At 39.2% G+C, this 23701-nt stretch overlaps 4 protein-coding genes across 5 annotated transcripts; 2 read left to right on the top strand and 2 right to left on the bottom strand.

Moving 5' to 3' along the window:
• The first annotated feature begins 673 nt into the window (after positions 1–673).
• On the top strand, positions 674–4104 carry akirin2 (akirin 2). Its single transcript, XM_079180596.1, has 5 exons — positions 674–1182; positions 1545–1682; positions 2206–2355; positions 2477–2548; positions 3497–4104. Exons 1-5 carry the CDS (start codon positions 1011–1013, stop codon positions 3505–3507), a joined length of 543 nt encoding a protein of 180 aa, XP_079036722.1. The 5' UTR covers positions 674–1010; the 3' UTR covers positions 3508–4104.
• A 780-nt stretch (positions 4105–4884) lies between these two features.
• rars2 (arginyl-tRNA synthetase 2, mitochondrial) lies at positions 4885–13861 on the top strand. 2 transcript variants are annotated; one of them, XM_079180083.1, is made up of 20 exons: positions 4885–5020; positions 5183–5256; positions 5360–5462; positions 6482–6565; positions 6657–6757; positions 6847–6902; positions 7136–7219; positions 7326–7402; positions 7502–7660; positions 7809–7915; positions 8639–8734; positions 8877–8937; positions 9636–9712; positions 10298–10422; positions 10988–11055; positions 11181–11290; positions 12129–12224; positions 12355–12429; positions 12535–12598; positions 13222–13861. In XM_079180083.1, exons 1-20 carry the CDS (start codon positions 4985–4987, stop codon positions 13306–13308), a joined length of 1740 nt encoding a protein of 579 aa, XP_079036209.1. In that variant the 5' UTR covers positions 4885–4984; the 3' UTR covers positions 13309–13861. The 2 variants fall into 2 exon arrangements, with proteins under 2 accessions (XP_079036209.1, XP_079036208.1); XM_079180082.1 differs by having other exon boundaries at positions 12535–13861.
• Positions 13862–14010: 149 nt separating this feature from the next.
• Positions 14011–17431, bottom strand: slc35a1 (solute carrier family 35 member A1). Its single transcript, XM_079180084.1, has 8 exons — positions 17084–17431; positions 16691–16868; positions 16054–16213; positions 15351–15503; positions 15154–15220; positions 14739–14915; positions 14512–14646; positions 14011–14379 (listed from the first exon to the last, which is right to left on the bottom strand). The coding sequence occupies exons 1-8, from the start codon at positions 17091–17093 to the stop codon at positions 14246–14248; spliced, it is 1014 nt and encodes a 337-aa protein (XP_079036210.1). The 5' UTR covers positions 17094–17431; the 3' UTR covers positions 14011–14245.
• Positions 17432–17896: 465 nt separating this feature from the next.
• Positions 17897–20538, bottom strand: LOC306711554 (protein yippee-like 5). The gene is made up of 3 exons (XM_079180549.1): positions 20361–20538; positions 19561–19710; positions 17897–19154 (listed from the first exon to the last, which is right to left on the bottom strand). Exons 2-3 carry the CDS (start codon positions 19699–19701, stop codon positions 18933–18935), a joined length of 363 nt encoding a protein of 120 aa, XP_079036675.1. The 5' UTR covers positions 19702–19710; positions 20361–20538; the 3' UTR covers positions 17897–18932.
• Between the last annotated feature and the right edge of the window lie 3163 nt (positions 20539–23701).

The following is a 23701-nucleotide window of genomic DNA, read 5'->3' as shown; positions in this document are numbered from 1 at the left end:
ACTTATTCATCACACTAAATCATACCCTGGTACCCCACTGCAGAACTATTTAGCTTTTGTAAAACTTAATTCATTCAATCCTGATCCACAGACGATTAGTTGGCGACTAATTTTACAGGTGTACCTTCATTTTCATTTTTTATTTCAAATGTTTTCATTCTGAGGCAGCATTATTATTATTATTTCTTATGAACCAGAAATTTCCTCTTAATTCAATACCATGGGTTCACATTAAATATTTGATCTGTACTAATAAATACTTCTGAGGAATAACATTACATATCTACACATAATTCTTCTTCTTTGTAGGTGTATTTTAATCCATACATCCTCATTTTAAGTAATTATGTGTACATTTGAATGCTCATATAGTGTGATAGAGTATTTTCTAAAAAAACTAACTGTAAGGAATAAATAAAGTTTTTTGAACGTTAACAAATGCCTTTACTGCTTTTATTTAAACGTTTTAAGTGAAACTGAAAGTCTGACGTTGTTTCGGGGGTTTCTGAGCAAACGACACATTTGAAAAAAAAGAACAATTTCAACGTCTTCGGGAAATGTAGTATCTAAGTTAATAAAACAATGAACCTGATAGGAACAAAAACTACAACTACCAGTGTAAGCCACTTCTTTGCGCATGCGCACACCCGATGAATTAGGACGGAACAAGGTAAACTATTCTGAGCCGTTTATGGGTGTAACTCGGTACAAGTCCTGCGAAATCTGCAATCATCCGATAGTATAGGACGTTTACTGTAGATTATTCTACCCAGATCATCTTAACATATATCTGGTAACGTAATCTGTATGAGATTTATCAGCAGAAGGCAACAAGAGAGGAAAATAGTGCGAATTTATCTGCTGACTGGAATCGCTGCTGCCGTTTGACCTAACTAGCTAACGCTACCTAGAACTAGCGGCACAGATCGGGGCCCAGGTTAGCAACATTCCCAGATAACAAGGGATTTTAGCCTTTCTGTCTTAGTTTGTTTTAGACACAATTCAGCGTGATGGCTTGTGGGGCTACCCTGAAAAGGACTATGGACTTCGATCCACTAATGAGCCAGGCTTCACCCAAAAGAAGGAGATGCGCCCCGATCGCGTCTCCAGTCTCTTCGCCACAGAAATATTTGCGAATGGAGCCCTCTCCGTTCGGGGAAGTGTCGTCCAGACTCACCACAGGTAAACAATTAATCCTACATTTTCATATTTCAATGGTATCTAAATCCGGTATGGTAAAACCAGGATTCATTGGACACTGAACAAAGTTAGCATCCGCCATTAGCATGTCTGGTAATAGCAGGAAACTTAAGGTTTGTGATGACTGTGAGTAATTAACAGATGATGCACGCTGATGTGGAGAATGATTTACACCGTCTCCTAAAATGACTAAAGTCATTCTGTATCTCAATATATCAGCGAGGCCACGTGAAGGTATCAAAGGTGTGCATTCCGCAGCGGCTTTGTGTCCACACAATTGAAGCCCCTCTGTGCAAAGATGCCTCTTTATACAATGGAGCTAATGTTTATCTTCCTGCTTTCAGAGGAAATTTTACACAACATCAAACAGGAGTATAAGCGGCTGCAGAAACGGCGACACCTGGACAGCAGTGCTTTCCAGCAGGCGGACAGCTGTTGTCCTCTGGACCTGCAGAATGCTCACAGTGGACCCGCCCTACCAGGTAGCTACCATCTTCATGAGGATATTGATCAGTTTTCACAAATACATCTATCATACACCAAACATTTTACTGATCAGCTCGAACATACGTTTATCAAGATCTGGTTGGTTTAGTTCCTGGTTATGATGACAACATTTATGCTATTAGCTGAACAATGCACATGGTTACATGCCTTCTTCGTAGCCATGTTCTCTCGGAGGGTAATTCGATTTGGCACACCCAGTTACTCGTGACTAACATATCCATCCTCTTTGGCTTCAACAAGTTAAGATGTTTTACTTTTGATTTGCCAACAACCGTGGGAAATCCCATATCCTTCAACAACTCAGAGTGAAAGTAGTAGCGATGGAAAGCCCCTTATCCTTTCACTTTTTAACAACGTCACTCTGTGGGAAAAGTCGAATGGACCGATGCATTATAGCTGGATAATGTGTGTGTACTGTCTATAGCAAGCTGCAGTGTTGTTACTGTGTTAAATGTCTTGTGTCTCGTATACATTGTATGATCTTAACTCTCCTAACAGGGACGTCCTCCGGTGCCTCATCTCCCACCAGAAAAGAGCAGCCTTTATTTTCCCTCAGACAGGTTGGGATGATCTGTGAAAGACTGCTGAAAGAGCGAGAGGACAAAATCCGCGAGGAGTACGATGAGATACTGACTACAAAGCTTGCAGGTATGGCCATTATTATTATTATTATTATTATTATTATTATTATTATTATTTAGAGGTATAGAAAACTATGTGTAGAGATTAATCCATACCGTGTGCCAATGAATGTTTATTCTTCCAACAGAGCAATATGATGCGTTTGTCAAGTTCACCCATGATCAACTGATGCGAAGGTTCGGAGAGCAGCCTGCCAGCTGTGAGTATATTAATTATTGTGAATTAATACTTCTAGCTCATTAATGCGTCTCTACGAAATTTGCCTCTGCGGTTTTATCTTTTCAGTCATCCACAGTTTGTTAATTGTTAATAATGATTTGTAAAATAATGTTTTCATAGTGTATTAAGAAAACGTTTAAGTAGGTCTGAGCAATGTATTAACATATCGATATCCTGATATGAAACTGGATATCGTTTTAGCTCTTGGATATCGTTAGAAGTCTTTTTCTGGTTTTAATGGCTGCATTACAGTAAAGTGATGTCATTTTTGGAATCCATCAGAATGTTTCCAGCTGTTCTATTATTTGCCTTTACACACTTGGTCATTATTGCTACATTACTGATGATTATGAATCAAAAAATCTCATTGTGGAGATACTTTGTGACGGCACCAATAGTCAACACTACAAAGTCGTTAATCTGGATCGAGCTATTTGTTTCAAAATATATTAACATTTGATTTTCTCCATATCGCCCATTTAGGAATAGAGTTGGGTGTTTGTAATTGCTGGTTTGGACTCGGAAGCCGATTCCAAATTTGTAAAAACTGGACATTTGTTAAACATTATTGACTCCTGAAAGCAAAGTTTGGTCCTGCTCTTCTTCTGTCTACATCAGCTGTTAGCCAAGACTCATGAGTCAGTCACTGCAAGTGTTTACATTTTGCACAGCAGGACGGTATCTGGCTGTCAAAGTCGTGGCGTAACTTCACAATTAACAGTAGTGGTACAGCCGAATGTAATAGTGCTGTGGGGGCGACTTGACTCTCTTTATGAAACAGTAATTTCTGCTTCATGCTGTAAAGAATGCTGCGTTTTCAATCGCGTACACTCACAAGTCACAATGCTGAGCTCTCTCCTCCTGATATGATATGAAATGTTCTAATATTGGCGCGTCCTCATTCTTTTGTCTTATTTGTCCTCCACAGATGTTTCCTGAGTGTCAGCGTCTGATATCGAGGAATGCAATTTTCTGCAGGCTGCTCCAGGGACTCGGCCTGGTTGGACTTTTCTCCTAGCTGTGCCATATCGCCTCTATGTGGACTCAGTTTGTGGTATCCACATTTGCTGTGTCTACCAGGGTTAGGAGGGCTTCCTGCTGCCAACCTGTTTAAGGACTCTCTGCGACTCTACCAGTGGCCTCTTAACTGCCTCTTAACAATATTTATTTGGCTTTGTCCTGATGCCTTCGTAAAAGGCTGACTGCCACCACACACTTGGCCTTTTTGATTTTATTTCTTTTGTTAAACAAAGTTATTTCACAGAGAGGATGTTAGCTGTGCAGCTTCTCTATATGTACATTTTGAAAAAGGGATTGAACATTGACGAGTGGATAAACCAAGACCGCCTTTAGACTGGGCTCCAGGAACAGATATTTTCTGCATTGTTTTTAAACTGTACTGGCAATTACTGTTATTACATTTGTATACACTGTATTTTTTGCGTGACTTTTGTTTATTGTACCAAAATTTCTTGATTTTATTTGCTGTAGGTATAAAGGGGCTTTTATTCAAGAAAAGTAAATAAAGTGTTTACACAAGTATTTGGGCTTGTCTTCGTTTTTCTATTTATGACTGTAAGAAGGGATCACACACAACTCTTATAAGCGTTGCTGTTTTTTACACGCTTCCACCATACTGTTATGAATATTGTTTGTCTTTATCTTAAATGTCCAAAAAACTAAGTCTCTTTACACAAACTGTCCCTGTTATATAGGATAAGTTCCAGACACTCCAGTCAATTATCACTGGGACCATTTCTTCTGTTGAGAATTGCAACTACTAATTAGCCTGAAGTTTGTCAGTGATTGGAAATCTTTAAATTCTGAGGAATAAAACCAATTTAAAGTAGCTGAGCCGACAATAGGTGGACTTTTAGAGTACAAGCTGATAGGAAACGAGTGTTACTCCAATAACGGGGCAGGATTGTTTTTTTCAATTTCAAGCATAAAGTATAAAAAGCACTCTGCTCAAAATTGCATTCATGATGAACAGGATACAACTTTATATTTACGCCAAATTGCAGAACTCCTCACCCAACAGTCTTGATGAATTAAACTGAGTTTGAGTTGTTAAACCCCTAATAAATCATAACAAGGGTGCTTTTAAGACTTTAACTTTAACGGTAACTTATTTAGTGATGCATTGTAATGTTATAGGACACCATTTAAGGTATGAAACCGAAATTAAGTGCCCGAATAGGCGATATTCACCGTCGGGAGGAACGGAGACTATAATCAAACGAACCCGTTCTCTTAGTGCACGACGAAGCCTGTGATTGGACGAGCCTAACGGAAGTAGTGTGGCTAATGCGGAAGTACAGAAGCTATGTCAACGTGAATGGATCACACAACATTGATTGTTGCACATTTTGCAACACTTTTATGAATATCGTGTTGTTTTTCACGTTTAACAAACATGGCTTGTTTCTTCAGAAGAACAATAGCAGCAAAGGTAACGAAGCAGAAAGATTACAATATGCTAATGCTAACCTAGCAACATGCCTTGACCCTGGAGCAAGTATAAACAAGAGGGTTGCAGGACTGTCTGTTGATCCCATGGTCTATAAACTCATCACATGCTATTTATTTAAATGTTCGTGTGTCTCGTGTGTAGCTGGGTCGCACGCTGCAGCAGTCTGAGGATGCCTTCATACCAGCTCTGTCAGCAGTTCCAGTTTTTAAGAAACAGTTAAGTTCGTTCAACTAACTCCATTAGTCCTCTGGTGTGCATGAATGAGACTAAGACATATGCTCTATGTGTGTTAAAGCTTCCTGAACGTGTTCTCCTCAGGCAGGCTGCTGACTTCAAACTATCAATCGGCACATTACGGATCAGAGGGATTTTACCATCCAGTGGTGACATTCAGCTGCAGACTGAAGGCTTGGCCTCTCGGGTAAGATTCATCTTGGAGGAAGCATGGGTTAAGGATACAACTTGTTTTGACACCAAGCTGTTTTAAGCTCACAAATAGACTGCATGTCATTATGTTATGTATAGGAGACATACAAGTGGATGAGGACAAAGGTTTGTTTGGTGCCAAGGCAAAGAAGCAACGAATTAAGTCTCATCTCTCATAACATTCATTTGTCGGACAGCTTTTCTCTAAATCGATTAACATGTTTGCATGTTAATCGATTTAATGCAATGCATTGATTGCACTTTGGGCTTCAATGTTTATGTTCGTGACACATCTACATGTGGACTGGAGGAGCTCAGGGATTTAACCACCAAGCAGCTCTACGAGTTGAGTTACAGCCAGTCACCTTTATTCATCGGGCCTCAAATCTGAAGATGTTGGAAATCTCTTTTTTTGATACACGTCAGTATTTAGCCTAACCTTTTTAAAATATCAGAAAAATATGTGAATACTTACCAAAAACAGGCCGAGAGAAACTTGTTCATGCTTTTGTAACTTATAAAATAGACTTTCATGGCGGCCACCTTTCTGGTATTCCAAAGAAGATGCTGCGGTTCTTGCCGATTAGTCACAAAGCTGCAGCATCACTTTTAACAGGAGCTAAGAAAGAGAGCTCATCACTGCACATCTGTCCTCAAATTACTGCATTAGCTTCCATCTAAAGCTGCCTTTTGTTCTTTGCTTGAACAACCTTACTTTTTAATTCATGTGAGCACCTTCCTTTGCGCTTGCTGTGAATGGGTATTATTATTATTTTCCTACTTTCTTTTGTTATTGTTTTCTACGTAAAGAACACTGAGTTTTCCTGTGTGTGTGAAACGTGTAGTATAAAGTTGTCCTTCCTCTTTCACCTGGAAACAAAATCACAAAGTTAACTGAATATTTACTTCATGTTTGTAGATGCACTCTAAGTCTATTCTGCTTGATATAATCCTGAACTAAAAAAAACCCAAAAGGGCTTTTATCTTCCTTAAAATCTTCTCTGTATGTTTCAGTTGGAGCCAGACAGTGTGGTGGAGGACATATCTGCTGGGTGTGGAGTGATCAACTTTAAAGTGAATCGCAAACTTCTTGTCCAGGTTTGTCAATTTAATTTTTCCACTGTGGTGAAAACAGTCGTCCTGTCTGCTTCAGTTGTGATTATAATCCGTTTGACTCCCTCCGTTTTAGAAAATGTTGGAGCCGTTCGGAAAGGACGAGGATGAGAAGTTTGCGTTAAATAGTGAACTTTTCAATACTCTCAAGAGAGGAACAACATTAGTTGAGTACAGGTATGTTAGTGTTTGTATATCTTGCTTCAGCACATGCCATGTCTTCACTTGTAGAGTGAAGTCAGAATGAATGAGTTTTTATGTTGCAGCTCTCCAAATATAGCCAAAAAATTCCATGCTGGACACTTAAGATCTACAATTATTGGTGAGTTTTGGATTCAATTTGATTTGTTCAGCAACTAAAACCAGAATAGTGATGAAGATTAATATGCAAGTGAGTTGTACTGTGAACTAGATTACAGCGCATTGCAGATATCTCTGATATATCTGAAATGACAAGAAATAGAAGTGTAGAATTGCCAAAAAATATGTTTTGAAATCATATTTTACCCACCAGAGTAGTGAAGTTCAAAAATAAAATAATGTCTCGATCTCCAGGTAACTTTATTGCGAACCTAAAGCAGAGTCTTGGAAACGACGTTTTTCGAATGAACTACCTCGGAGACTGGGGTATGCAGTTCGGTGAGTAAATAATGTGCAACATATTCAACAGGTGTCCTCTGGGGTCATAAATGCTTCTCTTTGAGTGCATTTTACTGACAAAACTGTTTTCCATCTTTGATTTCAGGTCTGCTGGGAGCTGGGTTTAGTCAATTTGGATGTCAGGAGAAGCTGAAACAGAATCCCTTGCAGCATTTGTTTGAGGTGACTTTGCATGGTCGGATAAAGACACACAGATCCTTTACCAAAGAGACGTGTTAAAGGAGTGTGTGTGTGTGTGTGTTTGTTGTTTTTGTCTTGTAGGTTTATGTTCAAGTAAACAAGGAGGCAGAGCACAATGAGGATATGATGCAGGCTGCCAGAGACTTCTTTAGACAGCTGGAACAGCATGAGAGCGAGGCCATGGCCTTATGGCAACAGTTCAGAGAGATCACAGTGGACGAGTATCAACATGTTTACAAGGTACAACGAGCTGGACTGAATAACATGCAGGACCAACCGGCACCACAGTCACAAAAACCGAAACTTTGCAATATAAACTAAAGAACATATCAGAAGGATAAATATAATCTACTGTAAGATTTGACATTCGTCTTTTAAATCTTTCCAGCGGTTAGGAGTCCACTTTGATATTTACTCCGGGGAGTCCTTTCACCACCATCAAGCCCAGGAGGTGGTGCAGCAGCTTCAGAGTCGAGGCCTGTTGAAAACCTCTGAGTATGTGACTGTGTGTGTGTGACGGCTTTTAATCAGCAGCTGGCATGACGCACTCTAAAGTAAAACAGATCAAATGATCGGGTGGCTCACCCGAGCTTATTACAACCCCTACGACAGCCACGGACGCAAAGGTGTTTCTAAAATACACGACCCATCCTCGCTTTAATGAGTAATGCTTAGTTGGCTGTCACTGATTTTGTATGTGTAGGGTGTTAAAACGTTTTGGCAGATGTATTTATTATTTATTTATTTTGAAACGGGGACTAAAGATTTTTGCTGTTCCGGATGCTTTTAGATCGTGAAATTATAACTTGAGTTGGAAGCTGATTTCGTCTTTATATCCTCATTGGAATGTGTGTTCCAGGAAGTTCAGACACAGTCTTCATTACTCAGTTTGTCCACCAGAGAGCGCTGGTTTATTTCCACCCGGTAACTGCTCAGTACATATCTTTAGATTAGATTAGAATCAACTGAATTGTCACTCTGAGACAAACGAAATGCAGCATCGATCATATACTTCAAATACTACTTAATTCATATTATTAGCATCTCATCAGACAAGGTGGAGACAGATTTCAGTCATTTTGAATACCTGTGATATCCTTTTGTATAATTTTTCATGTGTAACAATAATTCAATGAATGCTCTTTCATTGTAGTAATCATTGATGTATAGTTAAAATAATGACAGCCAAGCCTGAGCTTCAAGGACTTGTGTTTACAGGAAAGGAACTGGTGTAGTGGATCTCTCCTCTACTGGAGACATGAGCAGCGTCTGTACGGTGCTCCGCAGTGACGGCACAACTCTCTACATCACCAGGTCAGCACTAGTACAAATGGTCATTTCAAATGTGCAGGAAAATGCACATTCTGTTCAAATGACAGATCAAAGCTGAGTTATCAGATGAATAATGCATAAGAAAGTGGCAATAATGGCTTATTTTCCACTTTCTGCATTTAAGAGACCTTGCTGCAGCGATTGACCGAAAAGAAAAATACCGTTTTGATGAGATGATTTATGTGGTAAGGAAACTGATGCACGGTCTCTCTGCCTCTTTACTTTTTAAATTGTAAAATTGCTGTCTTTTTTTAAAGACGTGATGGAACATATACAAGGCACATTTATCTCCAACATGGTGGACAGTACTAATAGACGTTTAATTGCAGTCATAAGTGATGAGTACATTATGAACATCTTTTGGGTTTTGGACTGTTGGATGGAAAATACATCACATATGAAGATGACACTTTAAAATTATAATTTTTGAACTGTGATGGTCATTTTATAGATACAACTGATCGATTTTAATAAAATAATTGGCAAATTAATAGATGATGAAAATAATTGTTAGTTGCAGCCCTACTCATTTATTTAAATGGTGTTACGTAGGATATCCATTATGCTCGGATGAAGTCAGGTTATATCTAAGAAATGGGCCAAAAAAGAGGTGGCATTTTACATTTTGTTTGTGCTGCCTTTTCCCCTAATATTGTCATTTTTATCGTCTTTGTTAGCAGCAGAAACGAATGTGAAAAACATGCCAAACACAACAATAGAAAATGGATGTTTGGATATTTAGTACAGGTACGCCAGGTTCTCTGTTTATAAGCAGAGCCACTTGTGCTACTATTACTGCTACTACCACTACTGTTGTTTCCTTGAACCCTTATGGATGCATATTTTTCAGTTTGCTGCATCTGTGTTTGTTTTTCTTTTTAAGACAGATAAAAGTCAAGCGAATCACTTCCACCAGTTGTTCCACATCCTGCTCGCTATGGGACATTCTTGGGCTGACAGGTGGCAGTAAAACACCTCAACACAACTACACACATGACACAGACCAGGTTATGGAAGCTGCCAGCTGATGTTAGCTAATGCTAGTTGTTAATTGTCTCTTAGAGCTCAAAGAATGGTTTTGTTCAATGGTTTTAAAAACGTTTCACACTGATGGAAAGGCACATTATGTTTGAATTGTAAAAGTAGTCTCGCCTGGAATAACAAGTCGATCAAGTTGGATTTCTCAATACTTAATTATGTAATTGGCACCCCACCCACCACAGACATCTGTTTTTCATAACAAACATTGGTCTTCGAAGATGCCTTTTGTCCCATGTGAAATGTTTTTGCTTAACTCTGCTCCACTACATTTCACTACAATATTATACTTCTTACTCCACTTCTACTATCTGAGGGTTAAAGTTGAACATTTTCTTTCAGAATGTATAATAAAGTTATAAAATATGATAAAAAAAAGAAAATTTCGCTGATGATACTTTAGCATTTTTTGAAGTTTTAAGGCAGGACCTTTACTTGTAACACAATAATACAGCTTGTTTATAGTTCAGTAAAGCATATAAATGCATATTCCACCACTGGTTGCAGGTGTGAGCATGTGCCCTTTGGCCTGGTGCTGGGTATGAACACCCGGAAGGGTGATGTGGTGTTTCTGGAGGACGTGCTGGACGAAGCTCGGGCCAGGATGCTCCACAACATGAACCAGTCAAAAAGTAAGACCTGCCTCACCTTATAGCGCTCTGCCAAAGGTGTATTTGCACGTGTCCTCGTATTTCACATGCAGCTGACACTTCAAGCAATCGCTCATACAACTGGTTTGTGCAGTATTTAAAAACAGACATTTGCTTCACATGTGGTGCATTTTACAGTGTCTCTCTCTGTCAGTGTGCTTCGTGGGTGGTGGTGATACAACAGTTACACTTTTGTGAACAATAATTTGCATCGGTATCAGTTACAGTTTGATTGATGTCTAATGTTTGAAGTATAGTATCATTCCCTGTTCCTTTACAAGTATGTTGACTTCACGTATACTAACTGCAATAAAGATTAGTTTATATTACATATAGAGTTCAGTCCAGCTCAACGTGGATGCTCCCAGTTGTCTCAACCACTGTAATTTAGGATATTTTTTTCCATTATAGTGGGATCATTTCGGTTATAGTACATGAGAAACTCCTGCGGCTGTCACATGTGTCCCTCAATCTCTTTTAAAATGGCAAATACTAAGAAAACCTGCCAATGTGAGAACAATGAGCCTGTATTTGCATTTTTCCACAGCAACAAAGGAAATGGATAACCCAGAGGACACAGCAGAGAAAGTGGGAATCAGTGCGCTAATAGTGCAGGTGAGTTGTTCCAGTTCTAAACCTTACCGCTACGCTCTACCGTCAAGTCACATGTTCAACCGTTTCATTTCCTTATTTGCACAATGTGAGTAGAGAGATTCTATTTTTTATTGGCTCTGTTTCAGGACTTCAGAGGCGCGCTGCAGTCAGACTATAAGTTTGACTGGGACAGAATGCTGCAGGCTCAGGGAGACACGGGAGTTTTCCTCCAGTACACACATGCTCGACTCCGCAGGTCTGTATTCACCACCTGCTGAAAATAATGAAACTCTGTTTAGGTATTCTAGTAGTGCTGTAGTCAGTCTGTCGATTTTAGTTTAGTTTGTAGTGTTATTTCATTACAGTATGGTTGCAACAAATCAATGTTTTTATGATTGATTCATCTTTTAGTTTTTAAATGCCATATGTATACAAACAAATACAATATAAATCACAATTTCCCAGAGCCCATGGTGAGAGTTAGGGTTCAAATGTTTTGTGTCCAGTTATTAATTACTTAAAACGGAGAATATCAGATTCTAACTTTTGCATGTTGTTGATTTAATTTCTATTTGATCTACTAATCAATACATTCTTTTTATTGGAGGTAATGTTTTATTGGAGGTAGTGTATCAGCAAAATGTTGTATTCAGTTGGTTGCAACCTCACCAATAGATGCCACTTAATCCTATACACTGGTCCTTAAATTCGCCGCTGGGTTGTTTCATAAACTGATCATATGTTTTTGTGTGGAGACAAATTTGAATCTGCAAAGTAACAATAGCTGTCAGATTAATGTAGTGCTGTAAAAAGTCTCAAATGTGGTGCTGTATAAACATAAAGTGGCCTAAAATAGATGCTAAGTGCACGTACTTATTAACCACCACTGATCTATCTTACACTGTCAGGAAAAGTTTTATTTAAAATACACCAGCCGATTTCAATTCCTACTCTCTGAAAGAGACAATAGTTAATTAATTCATAATTTACAGTCACTCTGAGGGATTTAGTATTTATACATATTTATCTATAAATGTACATCATCTGTATGACATTGGCTCATTCACATTTGTATCATGGTGTTGTTACTGCAGTTTAATACGGAGGAACGAAGGTGTGGAGGCAGTTATATTTGATCCATCCCTCCTACTCGAGCAGACGAGTATCACGATACTGCAGCACCTCCTTCGGTAAGAAACCCCCCCCCCCCCCCCAAGTCTTCTGCATAACGTCAAACAATGACAGAAGTTGTCACAGTATGTCAGTGTTTTATCAATATTTGCTCCATATCTAATAAAGAACTCAATGTACTCTGTGTAGCTACGATGAAGTGTTGTACCAGTCGGCCCAGGATCTGCAGCCCAAACACCTCGTCAACTTTTTGTTGAAGCTCTGGTAAGAAGGATGTTGGTCTTGAGGACGTTTAACTGGCTCCTTACCGTGCGCGTAGCCACAATGTTTTTTTGTGTATTGATGTTATTCCTCTTCAATCTCTTGCAGCCACCTGATCGCCTCAGCACATAGAGAGCTGCCGGTGAAAGGAAGCTCTCAGGATGTTGCACAGGTAGGAAGAGAATCACTCGAGAACATATCTGTGGGTTTTTTTCTTTTTAAATGCACCATCATGCAATATTATTCAGTCAGTAAATCGTTATCAACTTAGACATTAAAGTAATGACATTTAAAAAAATAAGCACATTGGTTGCCCCTATCATGTCCAGTCACAGATTAGGTTTGCGGTATTACTACACAAATATTTCTGATTCAAATTGTGACTATTATTGTATTAAACTAATTCTGTATTGGTGGTCTGCGTAGTATTAAAGCAAGACATTCTAACTGTGAATCGTGAACAAAACAAGTTTTGTATGTTCATTTTCTGCAGCTGAATAAATTAGCAGGAAACATTTATATTTACAGATGGTCGCAGGTTGTTTTTACAATATAAGACATTGCTAATATTATTACCATTGCTCGTCTTGCAATTTGAAAATAGCACTTTTTCAGATCCTGATATAACTGTGAAACCATTAATCATCTGCATCATGTCACAGAAAAATCTGCCTGTTAATGCATTAATGAGAAACAGCATCCTGGTTTAGCTAAACTCAGTGATAAACAAATGGAAATGCTCTTAATTGCAAAAAGTAAAAATTAAGCGTTATCTCATTTGCCGAATGTCAACAGGCAAGGTTGCGACTGTTCAGTGGGGCCTGCTCAGTCCTGGCCAATGGGATGAGGATCCTGGGCATCACACCAGTTGATAAAATGTGAAACTCAACTGTATTACATCACTGTTATTTTAACTGCTTTAGTTCATCTTGACTATAAATACATGCCTTTTTGCATTTTCAAAATAAAATACCATCGTCCTCAATTCACAGGAGCTTTTTCTTGTCCTTCTATTGTCTTGGGTAGTTTCCACCCACACATTGTCATCAAAGCCAGTTGCTCGTCGGTGAGTCACTTGGTTTTCTGATCGTCTGTTGACAGCTGGAGATTTGTCGAACACAAAATGTAAAGGGTGTAACTCGACTCCTATACGTATGGCAGTTCCAGGTACGTAAATAGCATACATGGTTAGACGAGTCCAACTTGAGGAACAATCATGAAGTACGTCGCTCATGTTGCTTTTTCCATTCGGTTTCAATGAAAGCTTTTAAAGTGACTTTCAAACAGAATGCGACACAAAAAATTCAAGACACCAAAAAGATGATATTATAAACTTATAATCACATATGCAGTCTTTCGTTCTCCTTCAGAATCAGCACTATATGATATGGACATAGGACAATAACATTGCACAGTGTAAAACACTAATTACCCCCCCCAAAAAGTACATGATAAGAAGTTGTGATATTTATAAGCCCCCTAGAACGGATATATATGGAGGCATTAATTAAAGTAAGAGTAACAGAGTCCTGTTACAGCTTATTGCTCCAGCACGGCCGAAAATTAATTACAAGACTTCACCGATTGCTTCAAAACATTTACGAACTTTAAACGGCTAGCTATAAAGGCCAGTTTAAGATCAAATGTGTTTGTTTTTTTTCTTTTTTCTTTGTATTGAAGTGGATCAAAAGCTGTCGTCTATGTGGTGACCTGAACACACAGACGACTCAACCGAGTGTTCATTTGGCTCCCAAGGGCAGGAGCTCTTTATAACACAGACCAGGTCCACCAGCCAGAGAGACTCTCAGAGGTCGGCGGCTCACACAGTGATCAGTCTCTGTTTGGACTCGTCGTCTTTATCTGTCGGGCTCAGCTTTAATGTGTCTTGCTTCGGAATTCCATACAGGTAGATGGAAACGCACACCAGGAGTGCTCCAGAGGCAAATGGGATCGCTGCGCAATAGGGAAAGAATATCAAAATGAGACATTTCTGTAATTTAAATTGAAAATCATAAGCCATAACACCACACCTCATGAGCCAGAAGGACTCAGCATACCAACAATGTGGTATCTTGAGAAACGTACTTATCTTTAGTCCAAACATGACGACAGACGCCACTGTTGAGAGAACGATGGCGGCTGCAGCAGAGAAGCCTTTCATGATGTTGTCTGTGTACTTCACTACCACCGACGTGTAGAGACCACCCACACTGGCCAAGACTGGAAGCACAAAGAGCAGTGTCAGCTAAAATACTGTGAAGATAAGTGAAATTAAAAAGAAAGACGACATCCTCCGGTTTAGTCGTACTTACATACTACAAAGCACACCCAGGGCGTGTAACCGAAGAAGAAACCTTTCTCCAGGATCTTGTCACCATCGTTTATGTAAACGCCAAACAGTGTGACCACAATACCGGACAGGTACATCTGGATGTTTCTCACCCACAGAGACGTGTCTGAGCTCTTCAACACCTTCTCAAAGTACACACCTTAAACCATAAAGTAGACACGAAACTGTTAGTGCACGAATATTTTGCGACAGGTATCTCAAATAACTTAAAAAGAACATGACAGATCAAGAAAATAATCAATTCACTTTAAGCAAACGCCTGATGAGAAAAGACTGTTTGGCTGGTCGGGTATTTTGTTTTTGGTAGCTAAACCAATATTAGACAAAAAGGTGAATCCACCATCAGTGATTTTCACTGAATCCTTTGCCAAAATTACCTGCAAACCCTGAACAGAGGACAGCAATAGCGATGGCGATGAACCCAAAAAAAGGATTTTGCTCAATCTGGAAGAGAGAAAAAAAAAGAAAAAGACATGGCATGAGCCACCAGAGATAGTGTGAGTCACAGGACATATATTTTAGTGGATAGTCGGGATGTTTATAACATTTACATTTTAATATATGCCACCCCCACCTGAACCTTAGTGGCCTCTCCAGGCTTCCATTGGACGAGTGTTACGCCCCCGCAGAGCATGAAGACAGAGAACCACTGCATCCGGCCAAGAGAGCGGTTCAGCATGAAGACTGTACACAAGGCTGTGCACGGGATCTTCAGCTGATAGGTCACCTACACAGAAGAAACACAAGTTAGCTCTAAAAACTATTGGTTTTTAAAAAAAACCTATTTATAAAAGTCAGGTGAACACACATACTGTGGATATTATGGGATAATTATATATAATATGTTAATTTTTTTTTTAAGTCAGGATTTTCTGCTTTTTTCTGTTTTAATTAGAATGTCTTGAGTTTTGGACTATTGGTTGGAAAAGTAGAGACATTTTAAGATGTCACCATAGGATCTGGAAATGTGTAATAGACAGTTTCCCTATTTATTTTTTTCACATTTGGAAGACCTAAACAAGCGATTAATAAAAGAAATAAACAAATTAGTCAATGAATATACAACGAGATTGTATTTGATTAGACTAACTGCTAACTAAGCTACATTTGATCAAATATGTATCCGCCCTCATCAATACAGCCAGTTCTCAGACAGTAGTCTTTCGACATTAAGTGGGTGCAGCACAGACACATTAGGTTCAACAACAATGGACACCCAGCCCTTATATTATGAGTTCATTCATGGGAACATACTTTAAACAATTTTCAGTTCATACCTGATAAACCGCTGCATCAAGGTTACTCAATGCAACAAAGGCCATGTTGTTCTGAACTGCATACACTACCGAGGGCACGCTCAGCTTCAGCAGTTCTTTGGGGCTGCAGAATACATGTTCCACTAAAGCATTCTTCAGTCTGGTGGGGCTTCCTGTTTCTCTGGGAGAAGAGGCACAAAACACACTCATGAAGATTGTAAATACTTTAGATGATTCATTTAAATAGACACCAATTCCACTTTAAATCATTTTTCTTGAATTTGCTTCTATGATCCATGTGTAAGCACAGTGGACCGAACAGTGTCTGACACATTTGTACGAACCAGGAAGGCAGCTCAGAACCTCTGACAGTTTCGTTGATGACAAATAGATGTAGTGAGGCTGCTTTAAATGTGCAGTAGACTACAACTATCTTACTATTAACTCCAGTCACCGGTAAAGTACTTTAGAGTGTGCTGAATGTGAATTAATGTATGTGTATGAATTGTGCTATACACGCACACAGTTTTCTAGGTTTCTTATTCATAATTCTTGTATCCACTTGGGAATTGTAGAAACACTTTTTTCAGTGTATATTTTAAAGTGGTCTCCTGTGGTGAAAGGTGTAACTGACCATGTTACAGTTACTAACACTTACTTTGACAGCATCCCCAGACTCAGTATTAATTTAACGACCTCAGCGATGCACACGGCAGTTGTGGAGAAGTACAGATCTGTTGAGATGGTCCTCGTGTACCGCAGTGACACAGTGTATGTAGCCGCCACCAGTGTCATCACTGTCAGGCAGTACAGCTTGAAGACCACGCTCACATTTTCTGTGGAGGGACGGGGTGAAAATGTCGTTACGATGTTATTTTAATGTAGCTAACGGTCACTCCCGACAGTTACACAAGTCACAAAGAGCGTTATCACATCCGTTAGCTGAGAACTATAAAGCGACACATAACTACTAGCATTTAGCTCAGTGTCTGTGGTACCGTTGGTAACATTAAGCTATCAAGCTAGCTTGTAATAAATCGTAAAAACTCACCGACAGCCATCTTTTCTGTGGTCCGTGTCCGTCCCAGAGGAAAGGAAGTCGCTCTGCCTGCTCGCTTTACATCGCATCAAAACGGAGCCAGTCCGGAGTGAAGATTGTCGCTCGACCGGTTACACTAATGTTTTTGTACCTGCTTCGGGGTTTCCTGCCGAGTAGCCATAGCCCACTTTACCCAGAAAGCAGCGCGAGTCCACTTTAAGAAGAGTGCGTTTGTTTTCTCTACCCCGAAAAGTCTGCAAGCGTCCTATGTGGTGCAGGGCCGAGATCCTTTTTGCGGCACTGGCACCCCAGTGGCAGGTGTCGGAACTGTGTCAGTCAGGTGCCACAACTGTGGCAGGCGAGCGGCACTGAGCGGCACTGTTCGGCACCTGAGCGACACTCGTTCGGCAGCTGCCGAGCTGAGCGGGCGGAGTGGGCGGAGCCACATTTCTTGAGAACACCCATTGTTGTTATGACAGGTCAGCTGCCATAAATCAGTTTTATGACTTTAGTTGAGTCACCGGAGCCATCCGTTCTCTGTATACATCCTGAGAGTAACCACGTTGTACTTTTTTGTTTCTTATTCATTTTATTTAAGTATGATTTTGCTGGTTTTGCAACAAAAGGGAACATAATACACTCCTTCCAAATTATTACTTTTATAGTCATTTACAACAATCAGCTAAAATAATGAAAATAAATCATCCGTTTTATTATCATTTAAAAGTATATATATAAAAACGTTTCAAAATTAAAACCCATAAAATCTCCAATACAAAAATACATGTCATATGTAGGTGTCAGTAGTAGACACAAGCTGCCAGTGTCAATAGTTGTCACAGGAGTGCCGCCAGCAGTCAGAGGGGTGTCAGAGGGTGTCAGAGGGTGCCAGAGAGTGCCGCCAGCAGTCAGAAGGGTGCCGACAGTAGTCAGAGTGTGCCCCCCCTGGGTCCTCTCCTCTAAACAGTTAATGTTACCCTTAAAGGTATTTCAAGTTAGTGTTTTTACAGGTATCTACTGTTACTGATACGTACAACAATGAATTCCCCAAAGTACTCTTTTGTTTTCGTTCAGGCAGGACACAATATTAAAATCTGCATATGACAGGCATGTAAGAAAACACAGATTCGATGAATACATGTTTGGATGTATTTATTTTTGACAATGAAAAACCGGTTTTGGTTCAAGTAATATGCCAATTGCTACCAGATATTTTATATATGCAAGAAATCACTGAAATCAGGTTTGCAGTGAGATTGTATTGAAATGCAATTTCCCATCACTGGTTCGATTTTGTCATCATTTATCATAACATCAAATAAAGTGGGGATATATGAACTCTACAGGTCATAAATGTACAACAATATGATCACAATTATGGAAGTTTTTAGGAAGATACAGCTAATTAAAATAAAGAATTTCTGACTGCCACATTAAACACTCTGAACACAAGAAATATATTGCAGCATTCTACTAAGTGACAACATAGTTCATGTTCTACATCACAATCTCTCTGATCTTCTCCAGGGCAGCAGTAGCGAATCTTCTCCCTCTGACTGCAGCCAAAATACCACAACACACATCACAGCATGCTGGTAACACATTGAAACTGCAGGCGATTTTAAATGGTAGAGAAGCAATGGTATTACCCATCATAGAAGATATTCTTAGATGTTAAAAGTTATGGGAAAATATCCACAACTTGTTGTTTAAACTTCCCACAAAGACCCCAGCCTGGGATATTGTTTTGGTGTCGCTCTACTCACAAATGGCACAGTGTCCATCAAATCCATGCCCTGCTGCTGGAGGGAAAAGATGCAGCGTGCACGGATTGAGCATTGTAACTGCAACAAAAGTGAACTCAGGAGTTGTCAGAGGGAACATGCTCGAGGCCTTCGCTCTCCCTCACCAGCGCCCTCTCCAGAATGACACGGCCCTCCTTATAGCGCTGGCTTTCCTCGTTGGCGAACTCGTACGTCCAGCCCAGCTTGCTGTTGCAGTTCTTGCAGGTGACGTCTCTCACCATGTGTCTTCCTGTCAGCATGACTCTGTCTTGCACCTCGCTGTGCTGCAGATTCACAACCTGGAGAGCAGCAGCCAGATATCAGTCCCTGTGACAGTTAATCGCTATAGTGTCTGACCAACACCCAAACCCAAATATATACAATGTAGAATGATAAAACAGTGATAAGCTTGAAATCCTCACATTTGAGAAGTTGGAACCATCACGTGTTTGGCATTTTGCTTGGATTAATGGACTAATTGTCCACAGTCATACTATCTTACTCTCCTCCTAACTTAATGAGGAACTGGTCATTATATGGATAACACACTTTGTTAATATTAACTGAGCTATTAACTTATACCACAGTCCTAACACATGTGTTAAACTACAGTGGTGATCCTATATCATTTCACAATTAAACCAAGGAAGTGCAACACTACTGTTGTCCACGATCCAAGTGAAGGAGGTGGTGATGTGCAGGTACCTTGTTGAACAGCAAAGCTCGTCCAGTGGCCCCAGTGAAGCGCGTGGAGATCAGTTCAGCTCGGTTGGTCAGAATGGTGTCACAGTTTGCACAAGAGAAGAGGCGAGTCCCACCAATGTGATCCAAGAAGATACGCCCCATTTTGTCCACCACAAGGTAAAAACAAACATATAAAAGATAGTTACCTTGTTCTAAAACCTTTTCATGCTTTACCAATAGGATGATTTATACTTTGAGACATCAGGCATTTTGCTATATTGTTGTTATATATTGAGGTATTTTTTTAGCTGGATTTGCCAGAGATATTCCAGTCTGATCATTTCTTCCATTAACAAAATCTCAATTGTTTTTTTTATTACATTCCAAAATATATAGATGCCATAACATTACATATACTGTGACAGAGGACTTTATACAGTTATTGTTTGCTAAGCCATCTGTTGTAACAGGTGTGACATATGAAGAAAAAGCATTTTATAGTGATTTGTTTTTGGCATTCCTCTTCTCACTAATGTCAGGTGTTTACGTCCTCAGTTGAGAAATGTATGCATGATATAAATTATAACTTTGATCGTCTCTGCAACACAAACTAACAATGAAGTTTGGTTTATTTACAAGATACACTCACTGGGATGAAAATAGTACTATGTGTGGGTTATGAGATTCACTTGAAGGCAACATTTGGCCTGGTATGTCAACAAAAAAAACATTTCACTGTGGATTAAAGAGAACAAATGCATCCCGATAACATTAGTAGGCCGAGCACCGGTTAACGCTGAGTCCACGCCACAATTCTCACCTCGCTAAAGTTAGCTAGCTGAATAGCAGTTGCCAAGAAACGTAGATTTTTGTCCTCGAAGTGTCTTTAAATTAACGCTAATCGCCGGCTTGTCTTTAGTCTTCACCGGTCCCCGTCTCCTCTGTTACTGTGGTTAATCTCGACAGAGAGAGCTGATGAAGCTAGCCGTGCTAGTGGCGTTAGCTTAATCACGTTAGTGTTGATGAGACCGACATCTTCCGCCCAGGACTTTCAAAGTACATCCCCTCTAAAAACATGTATTGAGTAAAGGCCATTTTAACTTGTATACATTGTAAACTACTACTTATGAACTTATATATTATTCATAATAAAGGCTACAGTCCACAACACCATATGTGTAATAAACTATTTTTTCCAATTACAAAGTATATGCTTTTATTTTGAAAGCAAATTCTCCCCAGTATTTCAGTGTTTCTTTGATAGCTTAATGTAGCTCCATTTAATGACCACAAGGGGACAGCAGAGAACACCTGTACAAACATCAAGGAATGTGATTGACCCATAGCATTAGATGTTGCCGTATTTTGCAGATGTATACAATTTTATTATGTTTAAAAAGTTGCACCAAGGACTGCAGGACAGCAGTACTGATATTGAGTGGATTTTCTTGATTAAATTAGTAAATTGAATTGTATTGAATTCCCCTGTTGACAGAGAGCTATGGATTCAAAGAACACAAGAGAACGTTTTGCATCTTGGAAGAGTTTCTACTCTTCAGTGTTTCATAATCACAAACATTAAAGCTTGTTAAAAGTCTGGCGATATTATATGTTTTTCTTATTGTCAACAAATCCCATGAATTGACCAAAACCAAGAATGAATTAGAACAAGTATTGTCTGTGTAGTTAAAGACTGTTGTAGTTTATTCCACAGTGCTTCATTGTTGTCCCAACCTGTTAAAGTTCATTTTTCTGCTGAACGTGTCAAAAACAGAGGACTTCAGAGAGTATTGAGAGACGGGGCTAACACATTTGGGATTTGTTGATAGGAAAATACTATAGAACATAGTCAGCCTTATCCTTTAAGATCAGTCAATGGTTTGTTAGGTGTTGAATATTAACGTGTGTTAATTTAATGTGTCATAAAAGTTAATACTTTGCTGCTACGGTGCCAGAGTTATAAGCCTGTCGGGAAAGCGAGAAGAAAAGCGGGAGAACGTGCATGTAGTTATCAAATATAGACCAATTTAGCATTGATCAAGGTTACCACAGGTCACACCTTCCTGTGTGCAACCCACGTGAATATACAGCCAAATACTTATCGTCATGTTCTATAACAAAACCCTGCAATCAAGTAACCGATTAACTTTACAGCTATGATAAAGAAAATCAAGACAAATGGGATTTTACTGGTGATACATGGCATGCATTCAAATAAAAAGATAGGTGTTGTATAAATGCCAACAGGCTTGACTGTAATTCCTTTAATCACATGCTGTCTTGCTCCACATCTACCGCCTCTCTGTGTGCTTTACCCTCCATCTCATATGTGTTCACCAGAGTGTTCATGAAACCCCAAAGCCTCTCATCTGAAGTTACATGACAGTGAGCCAAGGCCATTAGCAATGTCCCAAAATACCACACAGAGATCTTAGCAGCCAGAGAAGCAGCAATTGGTAACATCCATCCAGTGGTCTGCCGCTGCTGTTGGTGGGATATGAAAGCAGAACTACACTCTTTCATGTTGTTTCTTATATTCCCTACTTTGATGCTTCTTTTTAATAAACTAAAAAGACTGACTGAGGAAAGAATCGTCAAGCTTTGTCTCTCAAAAACATGTCTCAGAAGCTGGATTCTCACCTCTGTTTTTGTACTGAAGTTGTCAAGGACAAAGTTAAGAAACCTCTGCAGCTTTCTGAAATGTATGACCATTTTTAAGTTATAAGAAATTAGATGAATAGCTTTGATTCTTAAGTTTAGGAGATATGTATATATGTAGGAGATATGAGATATGTAAAGAGATATGAGATATGTAAAGTTTAGGAAATATGTAAAGTTAATCGGTTACTTGAGGACACAAAAGTGACAGATCTTTACTTTTATCTTTCACTTTAAATCCAGAATTTTACTTTTCTCATGCGTCCTCTCCTCTCTTGATTCATCTCTTTGTCCCCAGGTACAGAGCTAACGTCCAACATCTTTTTCTCTGTATACCAGCCTTATTTGTGATCACATCTTTTAAGCTATGCAATGAAATCCTGTCCGTTGCACCTTTTCTTGAGACAAAGAAGGAAGTGATTTACGCCCAGTTCCCATCAGTTTTTAATTGTTTGTACACTAACTCTAGCACAAACTGTTCAGCCCATCTAAGGTTGTTCAAAGATTAGTGTAGATCGGGGAGATAAAAGTCATGTCTCAGCAGGCTGTTCATGCAGTGTTGATGTCCTTGAGGGAAGATAAAAGACTTTAAAGGCAGTACAACCTCTTATCTGTATTACAGTAATCTTGATTGGAGTCCAGTCTTCGGTTAGAGACAGCATTCATACTTCTGCATCATGTAAGATCTGCTGAGACCATCAAGGGCACTATCACCTCCATTTGCACTTTCACCTCAATTCCACTGTCATTGTATTTATATTGTACATAGACGTTAAATGTTTATACTTACATCTGTTCTACTTTTTAGTTTTCCTTGTTTTATTTTTTATATTTTTCTTGTTTATTTATATATTCTGTAGCAAAGTGAAAACCGGAGTCAAATTCCTTGTAAGCGTACGCATACACAGCCAATAAAGCTGATTCTGATTCTGATGAAGAGATCATAACTGCACATGTTTCAGTACAAAGTGAACTTCAGCTTGTGAACTTGTACAGTATGTGACTGTGTTCAGCTGTCCAAAACAATGAATACAGTACTAATGCTGGCAGGATTAGAGGCGGTGCTAATGTCTGTGCTTCATTACACAAAAACAGTAGTCGTTGTAGAAAAAACAATGTTTTCTTAACTTCTTGGTCACCTCTCTAATCAGAGAAGAGATAAGAGATAGTCGAACTTCACTGTTATGTAAAAAAGAGCAAGTTCCTTTTGCTGCATAAATATATTAAGTACGTACAACATCTTCATGCAGAGTGTGGTTTAAATGACCATTTTTCAGGTCATCTCCACTGTATCCAAATAATTAAGTGGATATAGATACAGATGTTTCATTGAATCATATAAAAATCCACATCTGGTTCAATACACAAGCAACTCATTGGACACCATCTTTCCACCCAATTCTTAAACTTAAAACCAAATTTTCAAAACCCGTTATCTTCAATAATCTTAGTCTGAGTAGACATTACACTTCATTTATACCAAATGTATGTAACTCATTCTGAC

Source organism: Pholis gunnellus (genome assembly GCF_910591455.1).
Source record: "Pholis gunnellus genome assembly, chromosome: 19".
In the NCBI taxonomy this organism is placed as follows: domain Eukaryota; kingdom Metazoa; phylum Chordata; class Actinopteri; order Perciformes; family Pholidae; genus Pholis; species Pholis gunnellus.
This window is presented reverse-complemented; position numbering and strand designations above follow the sequence as displayed.

Excerpts from the sequence above, each read along its gene's own strand:
- akirin2 (XM_079180596.1), top strand. The coding sequence starts at position 1,011 with ATGGCTTGTGGGGCTACCCTGAAAAGGACTATGGACTTCGATCCACTA. Across the intron at positions 1,183-1,544 it reads GTCGTCCAGACTCACCACAG|AGGAAATTTTACACAACATC; the intron begins GTAAACAATTAA and ends TCCTGCTTTCAG. Across the intron at positions 2,356-2,476 it reads ACTGACTACAAAGCTTGCAG|AGCAATATGATGCGTTTGTC; the intron begins GTATGGCCATTA and ends TTCTTCCAACAG.
- rars2 (XM_079180082.1), top strand. The coding sequence starts at position 4,985 with ATGGCTTGTTTCTTCAGAAGAACAATAGCAGCAAAG. Across the intron at positions 12,225-12,354 it reads ATACTGCAGCACCTCCTTCG|CTACGATGAAGTGTTGTACC; the intron begins GTAAGAAACCCC and ends TACTCTGTGTAG. Across the intron at positions 12,430-12,534 it reads AACTTTTTGTTGAAGCTCTG|CCACCTGATCGCCTCAGCAC; the intron begins GTAAGAAGGATG and ends AATCTCTTGCAG.
- slc35a1 (XM_079180084.1), bottom strand. Across the intron at positions 15,221-15,350 it reads GAGAGGCCACTAAGGTTCAG|ATTGAGCAAAATCCTTTTTT; the intron begins GTGGGGGTGGCA and ends TCTCTCTTCCAG. Across the intron at positions 14,916-15,153 it reads CCTCTGTTCAGGGTTTGCAG|GTGTGTACTTTGAGAAGGTG; the intron begins GTAATTTTGGCA and ends TTATGGTTTAAG.
- LOC306711554 (XM_079180549.1), bottom strand. The coding sequence starts at position 19,701 with ATGGGGCGTATCTTCTTGGATCACATTGGTGGGACTCGCCTCTTCTCT. Across the intron at positions 19,155-19,560 it reads GAGCTTTGCTGTTCAACAAG|GTTGTGAATCTGCAGCACAG; the intron begins GTACCTGCACAT and ends GCTGCTCTCCAG.